The 14,151-nt window shown below is 56.5% G+C and overlaps 1 protein-coding gene across 7 annotated transcripts; it reads left to right on the top strand.

Annotated features, from left to right (window-relative positions):
• Positions 1 to 300: 300 nt before the first annotated feature.
• Positions 301 to 13,779, top strand: LOC127670682 (secretory carrier-associated membrane protein 4). 7 transcript variants are annotated; one of them, XM_052165121.1, is made up of 9 exons: positions 310 to 386; positions 677 to 750; positions 3,648 to 4,609; positions 6,073 to 6,120; positions 6,588 to 6,728; positions 6,891 to 7,047; positions 8,193 to 8,294; positions 10,764 to 10,881; positions 12,595 to 13,779. In XM_052165121.1, the coding sequence occupies exons 3-9, from the start codon at positions 3,664 to 3,666 to the stop codon at positions 12,772 to 12,774; spliced, it is 1,692 nt and encodes a 563-aa protein (XP_052021081.1). In that variant the 5' UTR covers positions 310 to 386; positions 677 to 750; positions 3,648 to 3,663; the 3' UTR covers positions 12,775 to 13,779. The 7 variants fall into 7 exon arrangements, with proteins under 7 accessions (XP_052021086.1, XP_052021081.1, XP_052021082.1 ...); XM_052165122.1 differs by lacking the exon at positions 677 to 750 and having other exon boundaries at positions 6,588 to 6,716; XM_052165120.1 differs by lacking the exon at positions 677 to 750.
• Positions 13,780 to 14,151: the final 372 nt, after the last annotated feature.

Below are 14,151 nucleotides of genomic sequence, written 5' to 3'. Positions count from 1 at the left end.
GGTCAACAGCAACATAGGACTTTACAGAAGTATGATGGCAGACGCTCTTTGAGTGACTAGAGTTCCCTTCTGCCTCAAGTCTTCTCTCTGCTGATGTCTCAAAGTGTCACGCAGGGGCCGAGTTCAGCGCCATCCCTAGATCTCAAACCATTAACAGTATTTTACCCTCTGCAGCAAACAGAACCCCCCCTCCCCCCCTAGACCCAGCAAGGCCACCTGAAGCAGCCAAGCGCACGGCCTTAGGGGAAATGTAGTCCAGGCTCCACGGTCGAATCACGCAGGCCCCGCCCATGGAACTACGCTCCCGTCGTGCCCCGCGGCGGCAGGCGTGGCGGCCCGGTTGCTAGGACTTGGATAAGCGTGGCGTTCGCGAGGGCGTCCCTCAGGTGAGCAGCCGCTGTAGGGGTTCGGCTTCCGCCGTTTCGGATCCGCCCCGGGGCACCGGGGATGGCGACGAGGCAAGGGCGGTGGACAGGGAAAGAAGGCCTTGTCGGGGCAGACCGCGAAGCCCGAGAGGGTTGCGCGTCCCGGGAGGCGGTGGGCGTGCGCGTGCGCGAGCCGTCAACGCTAGCACGCGTGCGCACAGGGCTCCTCGCCCACCGCGCCCTACGCCGTCGGTTTGCGGCGACGCACGCGTGTACCTTACTTCTGATTCCGGAAACCCCGTGATTTCCAGCTGCTTCCGGTTGTATGTTCCGGGTCATCACAGTCCCCTGCCTCGGGGTTATCTATTCACCATCTTTACCGCAGGTGTGCAGTTTCCCTTTAAGCTCTGGTAACCTATGGGAATTCTTGGGGTATCTTGGTGGTACCAGGGATCGAATCCTGGACTTTGGTTATATTAGACTGGCACTGTACTACTGATCCACTTCCCGTCGCTTCAGAAGCGGATTCCAGGAGCTTTGCTTGTCTTTGTGCCCAGTCCCTCAGTGGAGGATTCTAAGCAGGGGCTCTATCCCTGTGCCATACCCCATCCCCTCCCTGGGTGATTTGGGCAAGGACTCTACCCCCAACCTAACCTAACCTTCAGTCCCTCACTGTAGGATATAGGTAGGCTCTCCACTGCTGAGCTCTGCCCCAGGCTCTCTTTATCTTTTATTTTAGAAGGTTCCCAGTATTAATAAGCCCCTCTTTAGCAGTTTAGTGTCTGTTATTTCAGGCCTGAGTTTCCAGACCTGATGCAGTGGTGCTGTCTCCTGTCCCTTGTAAGCCTGGCCAGCCACGGTCCAGATCTTTTGGATCCCGGACCCAAGGCCCATTGTTTTCCTGCAGTTGTTCAGTGCAGAGGGGATGTAGTTCCCCAGAGGTGGCTTCCTAGGCCTGTGGGGAGTGTCAGGCGGACCGTAGGTCCCCCGTCTGTGGCACAAGGAGTCCCTTTCAAACCTGTTCCGATGCCAATGTACAGTGGGCACCTGTCACCTAAAACAAGGGTGTCCACATTCGTGCTGGTGTACACATCAGTCCCAACACAGTGAGGATGAACTGGTTTGGTACACACGGTGAGCTCTAGGCCAGCCTGGGCTAAACAGGGAGACTTTGTTTCAAAACCAAAAGGGAAAATAGCACACAGAATGGGCCTCTGTTGGTGAGCATGAAGGGCCCCTCTGGCCAAGCTTGGGCAACTCTCTTACAGCTATTAAACTCCCCTGCCCCCAGAGGGCCATAAGCCCAGGCTGTCTGTCCCCAAGGAGCCTTCTTTCTGTGTCCCTTGTTGTATGTAGTATTGAGAGGACAAACAATGCTGTGTCTTCTGCCCTGGAGACAGTGGTGCCTTGTGGCCTAGGCAGGCGCTGTGCATTGTAGGCGTGCAGATGTCACCGTGCCCCTCATGGGCTCTGCCTGCCTTGGGGCCTGGGCAGGGGCAGCCATGGTGACACCAAGCTCTCAGGCACACTTGGTGCTGTTCTCTCTTCCTAGTCTTAGGGCTCCTAGCGGCACCTGCGGTTTTCTAGTCAGCCCAGAGAGCCATTCAGTGTGGACCTGGGCAGCTGGGCGAGCCCTGAAAGCCAACAGATGTCCCAGAGTCCATCGCATAGGCTATTCCTGTGGCCAGGTAGACACTGGCAGGGGTGGCAGGCTGTGGGGAGTGATGGCGGGTGGTGCAGCTAAGCCCACCTCAGTCAGCCCTCCCTGCGAGTCTCCTCATGGGTGCTCTTTCTCTCTCCCCGTTTCCTTCTAATTTGTTTGTTTGGTGTTCCTATTTAACACAGGGTTTGAGCAGGACAGGCAGATTCCCACCATTGAGCTACACCCACTCCCTCCTGGGAGATTCTAGGCCCTACTCTGAGGATTGCTTGGCCTTGTTGCCAGGAGGTTGTGGTTAGTCATTAGGCAAGGCATGGTAAGAAGCTGGCTGTCAACCAAGCCAAGGTTTCAAGGACTAAGGGTGGCGAGAGGGTTCCGTAGCAGAGAACCGGGTGCAGGTGGTCTGTGTGAAGCGCGCTGTGGTGCTGCCTCCTCAGGTTTGCCAGCTTGCCCCGCCTAGCTCTGACTGAGCAGTGAGAAGCATCCGAGGCCTGAGAGGCTCCCCTCCCACAGCCTTGCCCTCACTGGGCGTTTTGGGGAGCCTGGCTTTCTTTTCAGGGTGTGATGGTGTTGGCTGTCAGCTCAGGCGTTATTGGGATGCTTGCACAGCAGGCTGTGAGCATTGACTGAAAGCTCAGGGGCCATGGATAGCCAGGTTCCCAGGCTAGCCCACTGAAGCAGGAAGTAGGTTGACTGAGCACAGGTCCACCGTGGAAACAGGTCGTGAATTCAGGGTCTGCATTCTTCTAGGGTGTATCTTAGGCCTGCCACTATCTTTTTCTGGAGGTACAGAGGGTTGAGATGAGATCTTGCTTGGTAGCTTTGGCTGGCCTCCGATTCTGCCCTAGGTTCTGACAGGTGTGTGTTACCAGGTAGACCACCATGGGCATGTCCCATAGAAGCCACCTGGGGTCAGGTACACTGTCAGGCTAACTATGCTTTTTGGGGGTGGCCCTGCACCCCATTCTCCCATATTGACTATGTAGAAAATGGGACATTTAGCAGCTTGGATTGCTTAGCCTGTGAGCCCCGGGGCCAGAGCCAATGTCTGCATGTGCTATGGTCACATCTCTGCAGGTCTCACCACTCGAGGGCCCTGTGAGGCTGCTCTCTCACGGGCTGGACCCGATAGGTCCCCTCCCCATACCCCAGGCAGAACTCGTTCCCTTCCGACTATAGGCCTGAGGTCTTGTAGCCAAAGCATGTCGCAGGAGTTCTGGTTCTCATTTTCACCCCAGCCCCCGCCAGGGACAAGGTCTTACGTCGCCCTTCACAGGGCTGGCTTTTGGGATGACAGGGCACCACCAGGCCTGGGTTACTCAGGGCAGGGTTTGGAGCCAGGGCTTTGTGCATGCTCCTTGGGCGGGTTTTGGATTTGATAGTAATGAATACCTGTCTCCACACTGTCCTCAACACGGCGTCTGTTGGGTGCACGTGGACTCGTCAGAGCCCTGAAGAGCCCGGCACGATTATTCCTTATGCGGCCGGGGAGTAAGCCAACTGTACCTGGCGCTCTGGACTCCTCATTTCCGGGCCTGGCGGGACCCACAGCATCCCAGGACAGACCCCCGCCCCACTGAAGCTGACGGATGATGCTCCAGTCCCATCTCTGTCTCCCACAGTCGAGCCCCGTTGAGGATGGAGCCCACCTCAGACTTTGCAGAGCAACCTGGGCCTGAGAAGACTGAAAGTAAGGAGCAAGAGCCGGCGCAATGGCAAGCCCTCCCTGTCCTGTCGGAGCAGCAGTCTGGGGCCGTGGAGCTGGTGCTGGCCTATGCCGCCCCTGTCTTGGACAAGCGCCAGACGTCCCGCCTCCTCCGGGAGGTGTCTGCTGTCTATCCACTTCCTGCCCAGCCCCACCTCAAGCGGGTGCGCCCCAGCCGCAGTGCAGGCGGTGCTCACTCCTCAGATCTGCTGCTGTGCCTGGCAGGGCCCTCTGCGGGCCCCCGCTCATTGGCCGAGTTACTACCCAGGCCTGCCGTGGACCCGCGTGGACTAGGCACACCTTTTCTGGTGCCTGTGCCTGCCCGGCCGCCCCTCACCAGGAGCCAGTTTGAGGAGGCGCGGGCCCACTGGCCCACATCTTTCCATGAAGACAAGCAGGTGACCAGCGCGCTGGCCGGGCAACTCTTCTCTGCGCAGGCACGAGCCGCCATGCAGACCCACATGGAACGCGCGGTACATGCAGCCCAGAGGGCAGCGGCCCAGGGGCTGCGGGCAGTGGGCGCCGTTGTGGTGGACCCAGCCTCGGACCGCGTATTGGCCACGGGCCATGACTGCAGCAGCACAGCCAGCCCCCTGCTGCATGCCGTCATGGTGTGCATTGACCTGGTGGCCCAGGGGCAGGGCCGTGGCTCTTGTGACCTCAGAGGCCACCCAGCTTGCTCCTTTGCACAGGCCACTGCCACTCAGGGCGCCCGCGCCGGCAGCGTGCGCAAGCTGGACGATGACAGCCTGCCCTATGTGTGCACCGGCTACGATCTGTACGTTACCCGAGAGCCCTGTGTCATGTGCGCCATGGCCCTCGTCCACGCCCGCATCCAGAGAGTCTTCTACGGGGCGCCCTCACCCGATGGAGCCTTGGGTACGCGCTTCCGTGTCCACGCACGGCCAGACCTCAACCACCGCTTCCAGGTGTTTCGCGGCATCCTCGAGGACCAGTGCTGCCAGCTGGACCCCGACCCGTAGTCCTGGTGACCGGCTTCTAGACCATTCTCTGCTCCTGGCCGGCCCGCGTCCCCTGCAGCTCCATGGCCTTGGGCCTGGGGGCCCCACCCTCTGTGTCTGAGGACACTGACCACCTGTGCTAGACTGTGGGCCTCTCAGTTTCCAGACTGCAGCTTCTTCTCTGCTGGCTGCGATGGCCGTGGGCCCAGCTCTGCCCAGTGGTTGGGTTAGAGTCCCCGTGGTTCTCCAGGCTCGGGGCAGGGAGCAGCCATCGAGTGTGAAAATAAAACACCTCAAACCAAGTTCCCGTTTGCACTCAGGTGCCAGGCTGGGGTCACCATCTGCCTCAGGCTGTGGCTTGTGAAGGGGAAAGGGCAGCCCTACTGAGTGCAGCGGCTCTGCGTGCTTCAGGGGCATGAATAGCCCAGCAGGCACCCTTGCCTGTCCCTGAGCTGTGTCTGGATGCCTGGGGGGGTCTGCTCACCCACAGGCTGTCGACGGCCATCCTGTGGACCGTTTCCATAGAGAGGGATGGTGGGAGCTCAGAGAGGCCAGTCCAGGTGTAGTGGGTGCTTGTCCACTGACAGGAGCTGGAGCATCGCCACGTGCTGGCTGCTTGCAAATACCAAGCCACCCTTAGCAGTGGTGACAGGGTCATCTGTACACCCTCTGGCCTCAGGCAGGAAAGGCAAGGCTCAGGCAGAATGGACTAAGAAATGTGGCCCTGCCCAGAGCAGAGCTGGGCCTTGGGTTCTGTCTGCATCTTCAGAGTACTCCATCCTTCCTGGGAGACATGTGGCCGCCTGCAGTAACCAGGAGGCAGGTGGGAAAGGACAAGACTTTGGGGCAGGCCCGTGAGCAGCCCAACCTGAGACCGGGGCTGTGGCGCAGTGACGCCTGGTTGAGCAGGGCCTGAGCTTGGACACCAGGGTGTCCCTGCCTCATTCTCACCTGAAACCCTGTGGGGTCGCGCCTGGCCATGTCTTGAAGGTAGCACTTAGAAGCTGAGCTACTTTGAAAAGTAACTGCTAGATGCCCCTGGGCCTGTCTAGGGTCCTGACAAGAGTCCAAGCTGGCGTGATAAGGTGCCTGTCACGTGGCAGGGAGATCTATTCCGGGTAATTCAATAGGAGTATGAGGGTTGTGTCAGCAGGCGCTCGGAGCCATCTGTGGGGCTCCTGGACATCTTGGCTCCAAGGCCCAGGGTGGGATCAGCTTAACCCATCCCCTTCCAGGGGTGCTCTTGAGAAGTGAAGCAGGCCCAACACCCTCTGAGCCAGCAGCTGGCTGGCCTATGCAGCAGAGCCTGCAGCAGTGGGCTGGGTTAGGGTCTTCCTGGTCCCGGTGGCTAACAAAGCCCTAACACTAGTCTTCTTTTAGGTGGCCCCTTCTGCCCGGGTGCCAGGTCAGCTGATACAGAAATGGCAGGTGAGTCACCCTGCTCCCCAGATAGTGTCCCCCACTCCCACTGAGACTCCTGAGCTGGTTGTAGAGCTGACCTGGACTCCCCTGCTTCTGCCTTGTGACACCTTGGGTACCATAGTGGGGAACAGAGAGGCCGTCAAAGAACCCTTATCATCCAGCATGCCGATGAGGGAAGGGTGAGGATGGACAGTTTAGAGGACTGCCTGCCCGCTCCCCAGGCGCTGTGGAGGGGCCTCTGGCTGTCTACCTCTCCTGTCCTCCCTGCTAGCCCGACAACTGGACACTGAGTGCCAACCCCGGGGCCTTTATACCGACAGTGGCTTCCTTCCCTCTACTCCCCAAAACACATGCAGTGCTGGTGTGACTGGTGAATCCTGCAGGGTCTGTGTGCCGTATCCCCTGAAATGTGGGGAGGGTGCTCCGATAGGCATCTGGCTGTGGCAGGCTACCTGGGGGTCTCCCTCCTGCAGGAAAGGAGAACAACTTCCCCCCGCTGCCTCACTTCCTGCCGCTGAAGCCCTGCTTCTACCAGGACTTCTCTGATGAGATCCCCGTGGAGCACCAGGTGCTGGTGAAGAGGATCTACCAGCTGTGGATGTGTGAGCCTCGGGGTGGGTGGGCCCAACCTAGAGTATGCCATGTCCCCACTGATGTGCAAGACCCTGATCCCTGCATGGTGCTCCTCGTTAAAGTGCTGGTGGGGGGTGTCCCTGGGCCGCAGCCAAGGTACCCGGTGACTTACCGCCTGCTCTTCCATCTGTGTCCCCTTCCAGTTTACTGTGCCACACTGGGTGTAAACCTGGTGGCTTGCCTGGCCTGGTGGATTGCGGGGGGAGCTGGTGCCAATTTTGGCCTGGCCTTGCTCTGGCTGGTTATCTTCACGCCCTGCAGTTATGTGTGCTGGTTCCGGCCTGCGTACAAGGCCTTCCGGTAAGCCTGGTCTAGGGGCCCTGAGGCCACAGAATCCCAGACCCACTCCGAGGGGTCAGCATGTTTAGGATTATGGGCCTGGGACACACCCATCCACGGTAGGCAACTTCACCAACAGTTGTCCTCCCCTTACCAGTGTGGGTGGCTGTTTATGTCACGGTCAGCAAGCAGTGACCATAGGCTACAGCTCACTGCTGTCCAGGGTTGCTGGGATGGAGCCCTGGGTGTGAGGTACTGGGCAAGCAGCTTGTGAGCCATGGGCCCCTGTGTGCTCCTGTGGTGCTGTACTGTGGACTGTCTCTATAGGAAGGTATGGTCACAGTTCCCTCCCTGCTGCAGCTTCTGGATTGCAGACCTGCACACAGAGACACACGAGTGTGTATGTGCCATGACACAGCTGTCGCAGTCACAGGACAGTTCTTTGACCACTAGGCAAGCCGTGGGGACCAAAGTCAGGCCATCAGGCTCAGCAGCAGCACCTCTACCCTCTTTTAACTTTTAATAATAGCTTCCGTGAGCCTTGTGTTGTGCATTGTGGTTACCATTACCTGACTATACAGTACCTAAATGTTGGACTGCAGTGGGTTAGCTTCAGTGCTTAATTCTAGAAGGTTCTATAACCCCAAAGGAAGCCAGCCTCTGCAAATCGCTTCCTATCTCTGGATTGGCCTGTTGTGGACTCTTTCTAGTGGGAAGCCACACACTTGCGTGGCCTCCTGTGTTTGTTCCTCTGAGTACAAGGTGTCCATGAGTAGATGCCCTCAGCTGGCTCATCCCAGCGTCGATTGCTCATTCGTGGTACCTGAGGTACAGGCAGAGTAGGGAAGGCCTGGAGGGCTCCTCCGTGAGACAGCCTGCTCAGCCAAGTCATAGCAGGAGCACCTTCCACTCCCAGAAGCCCCCTTCCTTCTAAGCAGAAGCAGCCAATGGACTTTTGTCCTCATGGTGACAAGGCGTTTCCCACTCTCCATGACAATGGGGCTCCCAATTCTCCCGGGGCAGTGGCATCTCTGGCCCAGTGCTTGGAAAGGGGGCCTTAGTCATCTCATTCCACCAAGGACAGGGGCCTTGACACTCCGTCCTCCCTCTGAGCCCCACTCCCTCCTCGGAGTATGGGTGACCCCTGCATTTTCTGTCACTTGCAGAGCCGACAGCTCCTTTAACTTCATGACATTCTTCTTCATCTTTGGAGCCCAGTTTGTGCTGACCGTCATTCAGGCCATCGGCTTCTCAGGCTGGGGCGCGTGGTAAGCAGACAGAAGGATGTGCATCTCCTGCGTGCCGGTGTGTGAGAGTCTGCTAGCCAAGGCCTGGGGCGTGCCGCATGGAGGGTGCCCTCCAGACAGATGTTAGGAGTGTGGAAAGAGAAAAGCCTGCGCCATGGGCCCCCAGCAGGGAACACTGCCCAGCTGCTCCCAGGCCTGTCTAGATCCCTCTCCCCCCAACTCCCCCTTATTTGAGGGTCTCACTGTGTAGCCATGGTGGGCCTGGAACTTACAGAGGTTTCCCTGCCTAGTTCCTGAGTGCCAGGATGAAGGCATGTGTCTGGGTGTGCTTTTCATCTGTGTGTCCATATAAGGTCCTCAGGTGTCCTCTTATCTGCCAGCTCCTTACCCTTCTCATGAACCATGCTGTCCCACCCCATCTCCTGGCCATGCCACCAGGGCTTGACTCAGATCAGCAGGTGGCATTCTCAGGATGGGTGGGGTACCAAGGGGACACTGAGGGCAGAGCCCTGCCCAGCTCCCTCAGTGGCCACCCAGCAGCCCTCGCCCCTCAGCCTTCAGCTGGACATTCCTCCTAGCTATCCTTCCGTGATGCTCCTGACACCCCCCCCAAGCCATGGACGGTGGGCATCAGGACACTGGGGTTGCCACCTGTGCCAACACAAATGACCAACATTCTATGTGCCTGCGAGTAATGTGCCTTTAACCCCAGTTCTCAGGAAAGCAAAGACAGATGGGTTTTTGTGACTTTAAGGCTAGCCTGGTCTACATAAAGAGTGAGTTCAGCAGGTGGAAGGCTTGCCTAGTCGGCGTGAGGCCCTGGATTCCTGGGTTCAGTTCCTCGGACCACATAAAGTAGGTGTGGTAGGACACTTGTCATCCCAGAACCCAGAAGGGTCATGAGGTCAGGGCCAGGGGAATAGCTCTTGCATACGTAGAGCATTTGCATGTGGTGCTCAGTTGAGTCCACAGCGCTGCAGACGTTCATGGTCATCCTCTGAATCAAAACGAACAGACGTGGGTAGGAGAAAAGCCTCACTCTAGTTCCAGGACGGTGGGGGAAGACTGCTGCAAATTCAAGGCTAACCTGGGTGAAGTCCTGACACAGCCTGAGCCTCTGTGGAGCTCTGGCCTGGTTAAGAAAGCCCTTCAGGACAGTGTCAGAGGGTGACAAAGAGCCAGAATGAGATCTGGGCTTTGGGGGCTTTACACTCAAGAGAAAAGAAGAAGTCCTATCGCCAGTGCCAGCGCCAGGCCACAGTGCCGGGACCAGTACTTTAGCTGCCATGTGCAGGGGCAAGACAGTGTGAGGAAGAAGCAGCTCCAGTGAAGGAGGGCTCTGGAGGCATACGGTCCGAGCTTGTGTCCCCATTGGCTGTGACTGGTGTGACGCAGTGCTGCTGGGAGGGAGAGAGCAAGTCAGCCAGTCCAGCTAAAATCAGGCCCTAGTGTCAAACAGTATGGTGGAGGGTGGAGAGAGGGTTCAGCAGATAAAAAGAATGCTGCCAAGCCTGATCCTGAGGGCCTGAGGTCACCCCTGGGTCACACAGTAGAGCATGTGCCATGGCACGCATGTGCCCTTTCGGTACGTTTATAAAGTAAATGAGAGAAAGTGACCCCGGCTCTGACACAGGCACAGGCAGGCGCATGCAGGCACCAGAAACAAGCCTGGAAGCCAGCGTCCAGCTTGTAGGCCCAGCCCTTGTGCAGGAGCCCAAACCGAACGCAGTGGCACACGCCTTTAACCTGGCACTCAAGACAGGCAGGTGGTTCTCTGAGTTCAGGGCTAGCCTGGTGTACAGAGTAAGTTCCAGGACAGCCAGGGCTTCACAGAAAAACTGTCCTGAAAAAACAAAAGGAAAAAAATGTCTCTCACATGTTTTGTTTTGTTAAAGTTTTTGGGACAGCGTTTCACATAGGCTTGCCTCAAAACGTACACATGCACACAGATGACCCTGAACTCTGCCCTGATCCTGTGTCAACCTCCTGAGTGCCTGAACCACACTATGTCCCACCAAGCCCCACCCCTTTAGTCTCTTGAGTTTTAGTTCACTTAAAGTCAGTGTGAAGAATGAAAGACACCACACTGATCAGTTGGAGGCATGGATGCCTTGACATCCTGTTGTACTGTGTTCTAGGAACAGAAACCTGCCAAATGATTACGGTTTTTGTAACCATCATTTTGGGTTGGTCAGCCACTTTCTGGTCCTTAACAGAGCCTGGTTCCTTCAAAGTTAGTTTTTTTCCCTCAATATCTATTGGAGCTCTGTACATATGAAGGCAAGTAGGCCTTATTTACTGATTTCTTGATTTGTCAGAGCGCTTTGCATATGGTGGAAGACAGCAGGCCCTTCTCAGTATGCTGAGCCCCTTTCACTTTTTTTTTTTAAATATTTTTATTTTCTATATTCTTTGTTTACATTCCAAATGATTTCCCCTTTCCCGGATCCCCCTCCCCCCTTTCACTTTCTATCCCCTCTCACTCTGTAGTGGCTGGCTGGCAGCCGTTGGATTCTTTGGGACCAGTGTTGGGGCTGCTGTGGTCATGCTGATCCCAGCCATCATGTTTTCTTTGTCTGCCGTTGTGATGGCCATCACTATTGTGAAGGTGAGTCCTCTGGCCTCTAGCTCCATCCTAAAACTTCCTTTTACCTCACCATTCTGTGTGCACCAGTCACGAAGAACACCCATGTCTTCGGCTGCAGGCTGTGATGGGGAGTCTGGGTTCCTGGGAGTTCACAGGGTTTGTGGGGGACACATGACCCTCTGCTTAGGTGTCTGCACTTCAGATCCCAGAGGAAGGAAGGCAAGAGTGTCACTGGCACTAAAGTTGTTTTTTCTTTTTTTTTTTTTTTTAAGACTTATTTATTTTATATATGTGAATACACTGTCACTGTCTTCAGACACTAGAAGAGGGCATCAGATCCCATTACAAATGGTTGTGAGCCACCATGTGGTTGCTGGGATTTGAACTCAGGGCCTCCAGAAGAACAGTCAGTGCTCTTAAGCGCTGAGCCATCTCTCTAGCCCCAGCACCAATGGTTTAGGCTCAGGAACCTTCCCGGGGGTGGGGGTGGGGGTGGGCAGGAGCCCCTCCAGGCCAGCCAGGTTCACCAGACACTGCAGTGACCTGCAGCAGCGCTCCCTGGACATGTGCCTCCAGAGAGCACAAGTTGTCCCAGGACAGCCGTGGGGCCAGCAGAGATGCTGCAGAGAACGAGAGAAACCTTTTTTTTTAATGATTTATTTTATATATATGAGTACTGTAGCTGTCTTCAGACACCAGAAAGGCATCAAATTACAGATGGTTGTGAACCACCATGGTTGCTGGGAATTGAACTCAGGACCTCTGGAAGAGTAACCAGTATTCCTAACCGCTGAGCCGTCTCTCCAGTCCCAAGATAAACCTTTTGAAAAGCCTTTTTTTTTTTTTTTTTTTTTTTTTTTTTTTTTTTTTTTTTGCACTTTGTTTCATGGGCATGAAGCCAAGGCCTTTTGAATGTGCCAGGCTGCCACCCTGTCCAGCCCAGAGCCACTTTCCCACTCTTGAGGTTGATGTGTGTGGGAGAGAGCAGCCCAGGCCCTGGAGTGAAGCCTCAGGTCCTGTAGTGTTGACAGGTGGGACCCACGAAGGCACACGGCACCCTTAACAGTAGCCAGCCCTGTCTGCAGTGACACGTCAGACTCTCCAAGTGCCAGAGCTGCCCTGTGACATTAGAGATGGCAGGTGGCCCCCTGCATGGCACCACCCCACATCCCAGGCTAGGCCAGGAACACAGGCTACTGTGTTAAGAGGATGGGCCCCTGCTGGGCGGTGGTGGCGCACGCCTGTAATCCCAGCACTTGGGAGGCAGAGGCAGGTGGATTTCTGAGTTCGAGGCCAGCCTGATCTACAGAGTGAGTTCCAGTACAGCCAGGGCTACACAGAGAAACCCTGTCTTGAAACCCTCGCACCCCCCCCCCCAAAAAAAACCCAAACCAAACAAAAAAACAGCATCTATTTCTCCCAGAGCTGCACTACATTGCTGGTCCACCATGTCACAGCTTCCCAAGTGCAGAGATGAGGTGGGCACAGCCGCCCACCCTGTGCCACCACTACTGTCTCCCTCGAGGGCTGTAAAAATATAGTCCCAGGTCACAGGCATGTGCAACAGTAAGATGGCACATGCCTACTTGTTGAATTGGGGTGTCCCGTAGGCTGTGGAGGCTACAGTGTGGAGATGGGGCAGCAGGTCCTGTGCTGCCCTACAGTGTTACTCCGTTCACAGTAGGCCCGTCCCTGCCAGTGCACTGACTTCCTCCTCTCTGCCTTGTCTGTCAGGTGCACAGGCTCTACCGCGGGGCTGGTGGGAGCCTCCAGAAGGCGCAGACAGAGTGGACCGCTGGGACATGGAGGAACCCACCGTCAAGGGAGGCCCAGTTTAACAGTTTCTCTGGGAACAGCCTGCCTGAGTACCCCACTGTCCCCAGCTACTCGTCCAGTGGAGGCCACTGGCCCTAGGCGGGTGGCTGGCCGCAGCACCATGGCTCTGTCTCCTACCACCATCCTCGACCCCGAGGCCTGAGCATCTCCAAGGTCCCAGGAGACCTCTGGCCCATGTTCATCTCTTGCCTGAGTCCTCAGCAAGCACTGCCCAACAGCCATTGTCCACTGCCATCCTACCAGAGCCTGGCTGGGTTTGCCCTGCTCCCACCTGTCAAGAGGGTATGAACCCAGCCTGGGAGTAGAGGCCTCAGTTTCCAAGCTCCTGTCCTTTGTGTTGCTGAGATGTATAAAGCCAAACCCCAAGCGCCTGTGTAGATGGGTGTGAGTGGACAGTCAGGAGCATGGCGGCTGGACCTGCATCCTCTGCTCTGCCATCCGCTATACCTGTGCTCTTCTGGGCCCTCCTACTTCTTTGTCCCATCTCTTGTGACAGTGACAACCTGCTGTCCCCTCTACCACCCAGGATCCTGAGTAGACCTCTGCCCACTTGCAGGCCCTGATCCACTTGGCTGAGGGTACTCTGACTGCCAGGAGACCCCCTCCCTCTCTGTGGGCAGCTGGAGGAGAGGAACAGGCTCTGCTGCCTGGCAGGCCAAACCCCCAGCCACAGGACTTCTGGAAAAGATCTGTGCCTTAGAGAGACCTGTCCCCCTCCCCACAACCTCTGCCTTCCCAGGGCAGCTGTGGCCTTGCCAGGAGAGCCAAACTGAGTCTTGGAATGTCCACAGCACAGCACCTCTGATGACCTTGGACTCAATATTCTTTGTGACCTGATGCTACCAGCCAAGTCACCAAGTCCCCAGGCCACCCCACAGGGCTGTGTGCCAGTATCATGCCAAACTGTCTGGGCACCTGACCTCTACCCATCTCCGAGGGGCGTAGGGATGGAGTCAAGTGCCTGCCAGGTGACACTCCAGAGCCACCTGCAGCTCTTCCTGCCCAGCCCTGGGTATGTGCGCCCGTATGCCATAGTTGGTTTTGTTATATGAGAATATTCTGCAAATAAATTCTCTTTCTGCAGGAGGGCCTATATCTGTGGATGGGAAGGCACATGCTATGTGTACATGAATGTGGAGGAGCCTAGAGGTCGACATCACCTGCTTTGTTTTGTTTTGTTTTTTTTGTTTTTCAATACAGTTTCTCTGTGTAGCCCTGGCTGTCCTGGAACTCACTCTGTAGACCAGGCTGGCCTCAAACTCAGAAATCTGCCTGCCTCTGCCTCCCAAGCCATCTCTCACTGAACTTGAATTGAAACTCAGAGATTTGGCAAGGCTGGCAGGTGAGCTCCAGTGATCCTCCTGCCTCTGCCTGCCCAGGTCTGGAGTTATAGGCAAGCCCCACCATGTCCTGGTGTGTACCTGGATGCTAAGCATAGTGACATAAACACACCCA

The sequence above is a fragment of the Apodemus sylvaticus genome, chromosome 20 (genome assembly GCF_947179515.1).
Source record: "Apodemus sylvaticus chromosome 20, mApoSyl1.1, whole genome shotgun sequence".
Lineage (NCBI taxonomy): Eukaryota > Metazoa > Chordata > Mammalia > Rodentia > Muridae > Apodemus > Apodemus sylvaticus.
Note: the sequence above shows the minus strand (reverse complement) of the source record. Positions and strands in the feature narration are given on the sequence as shown.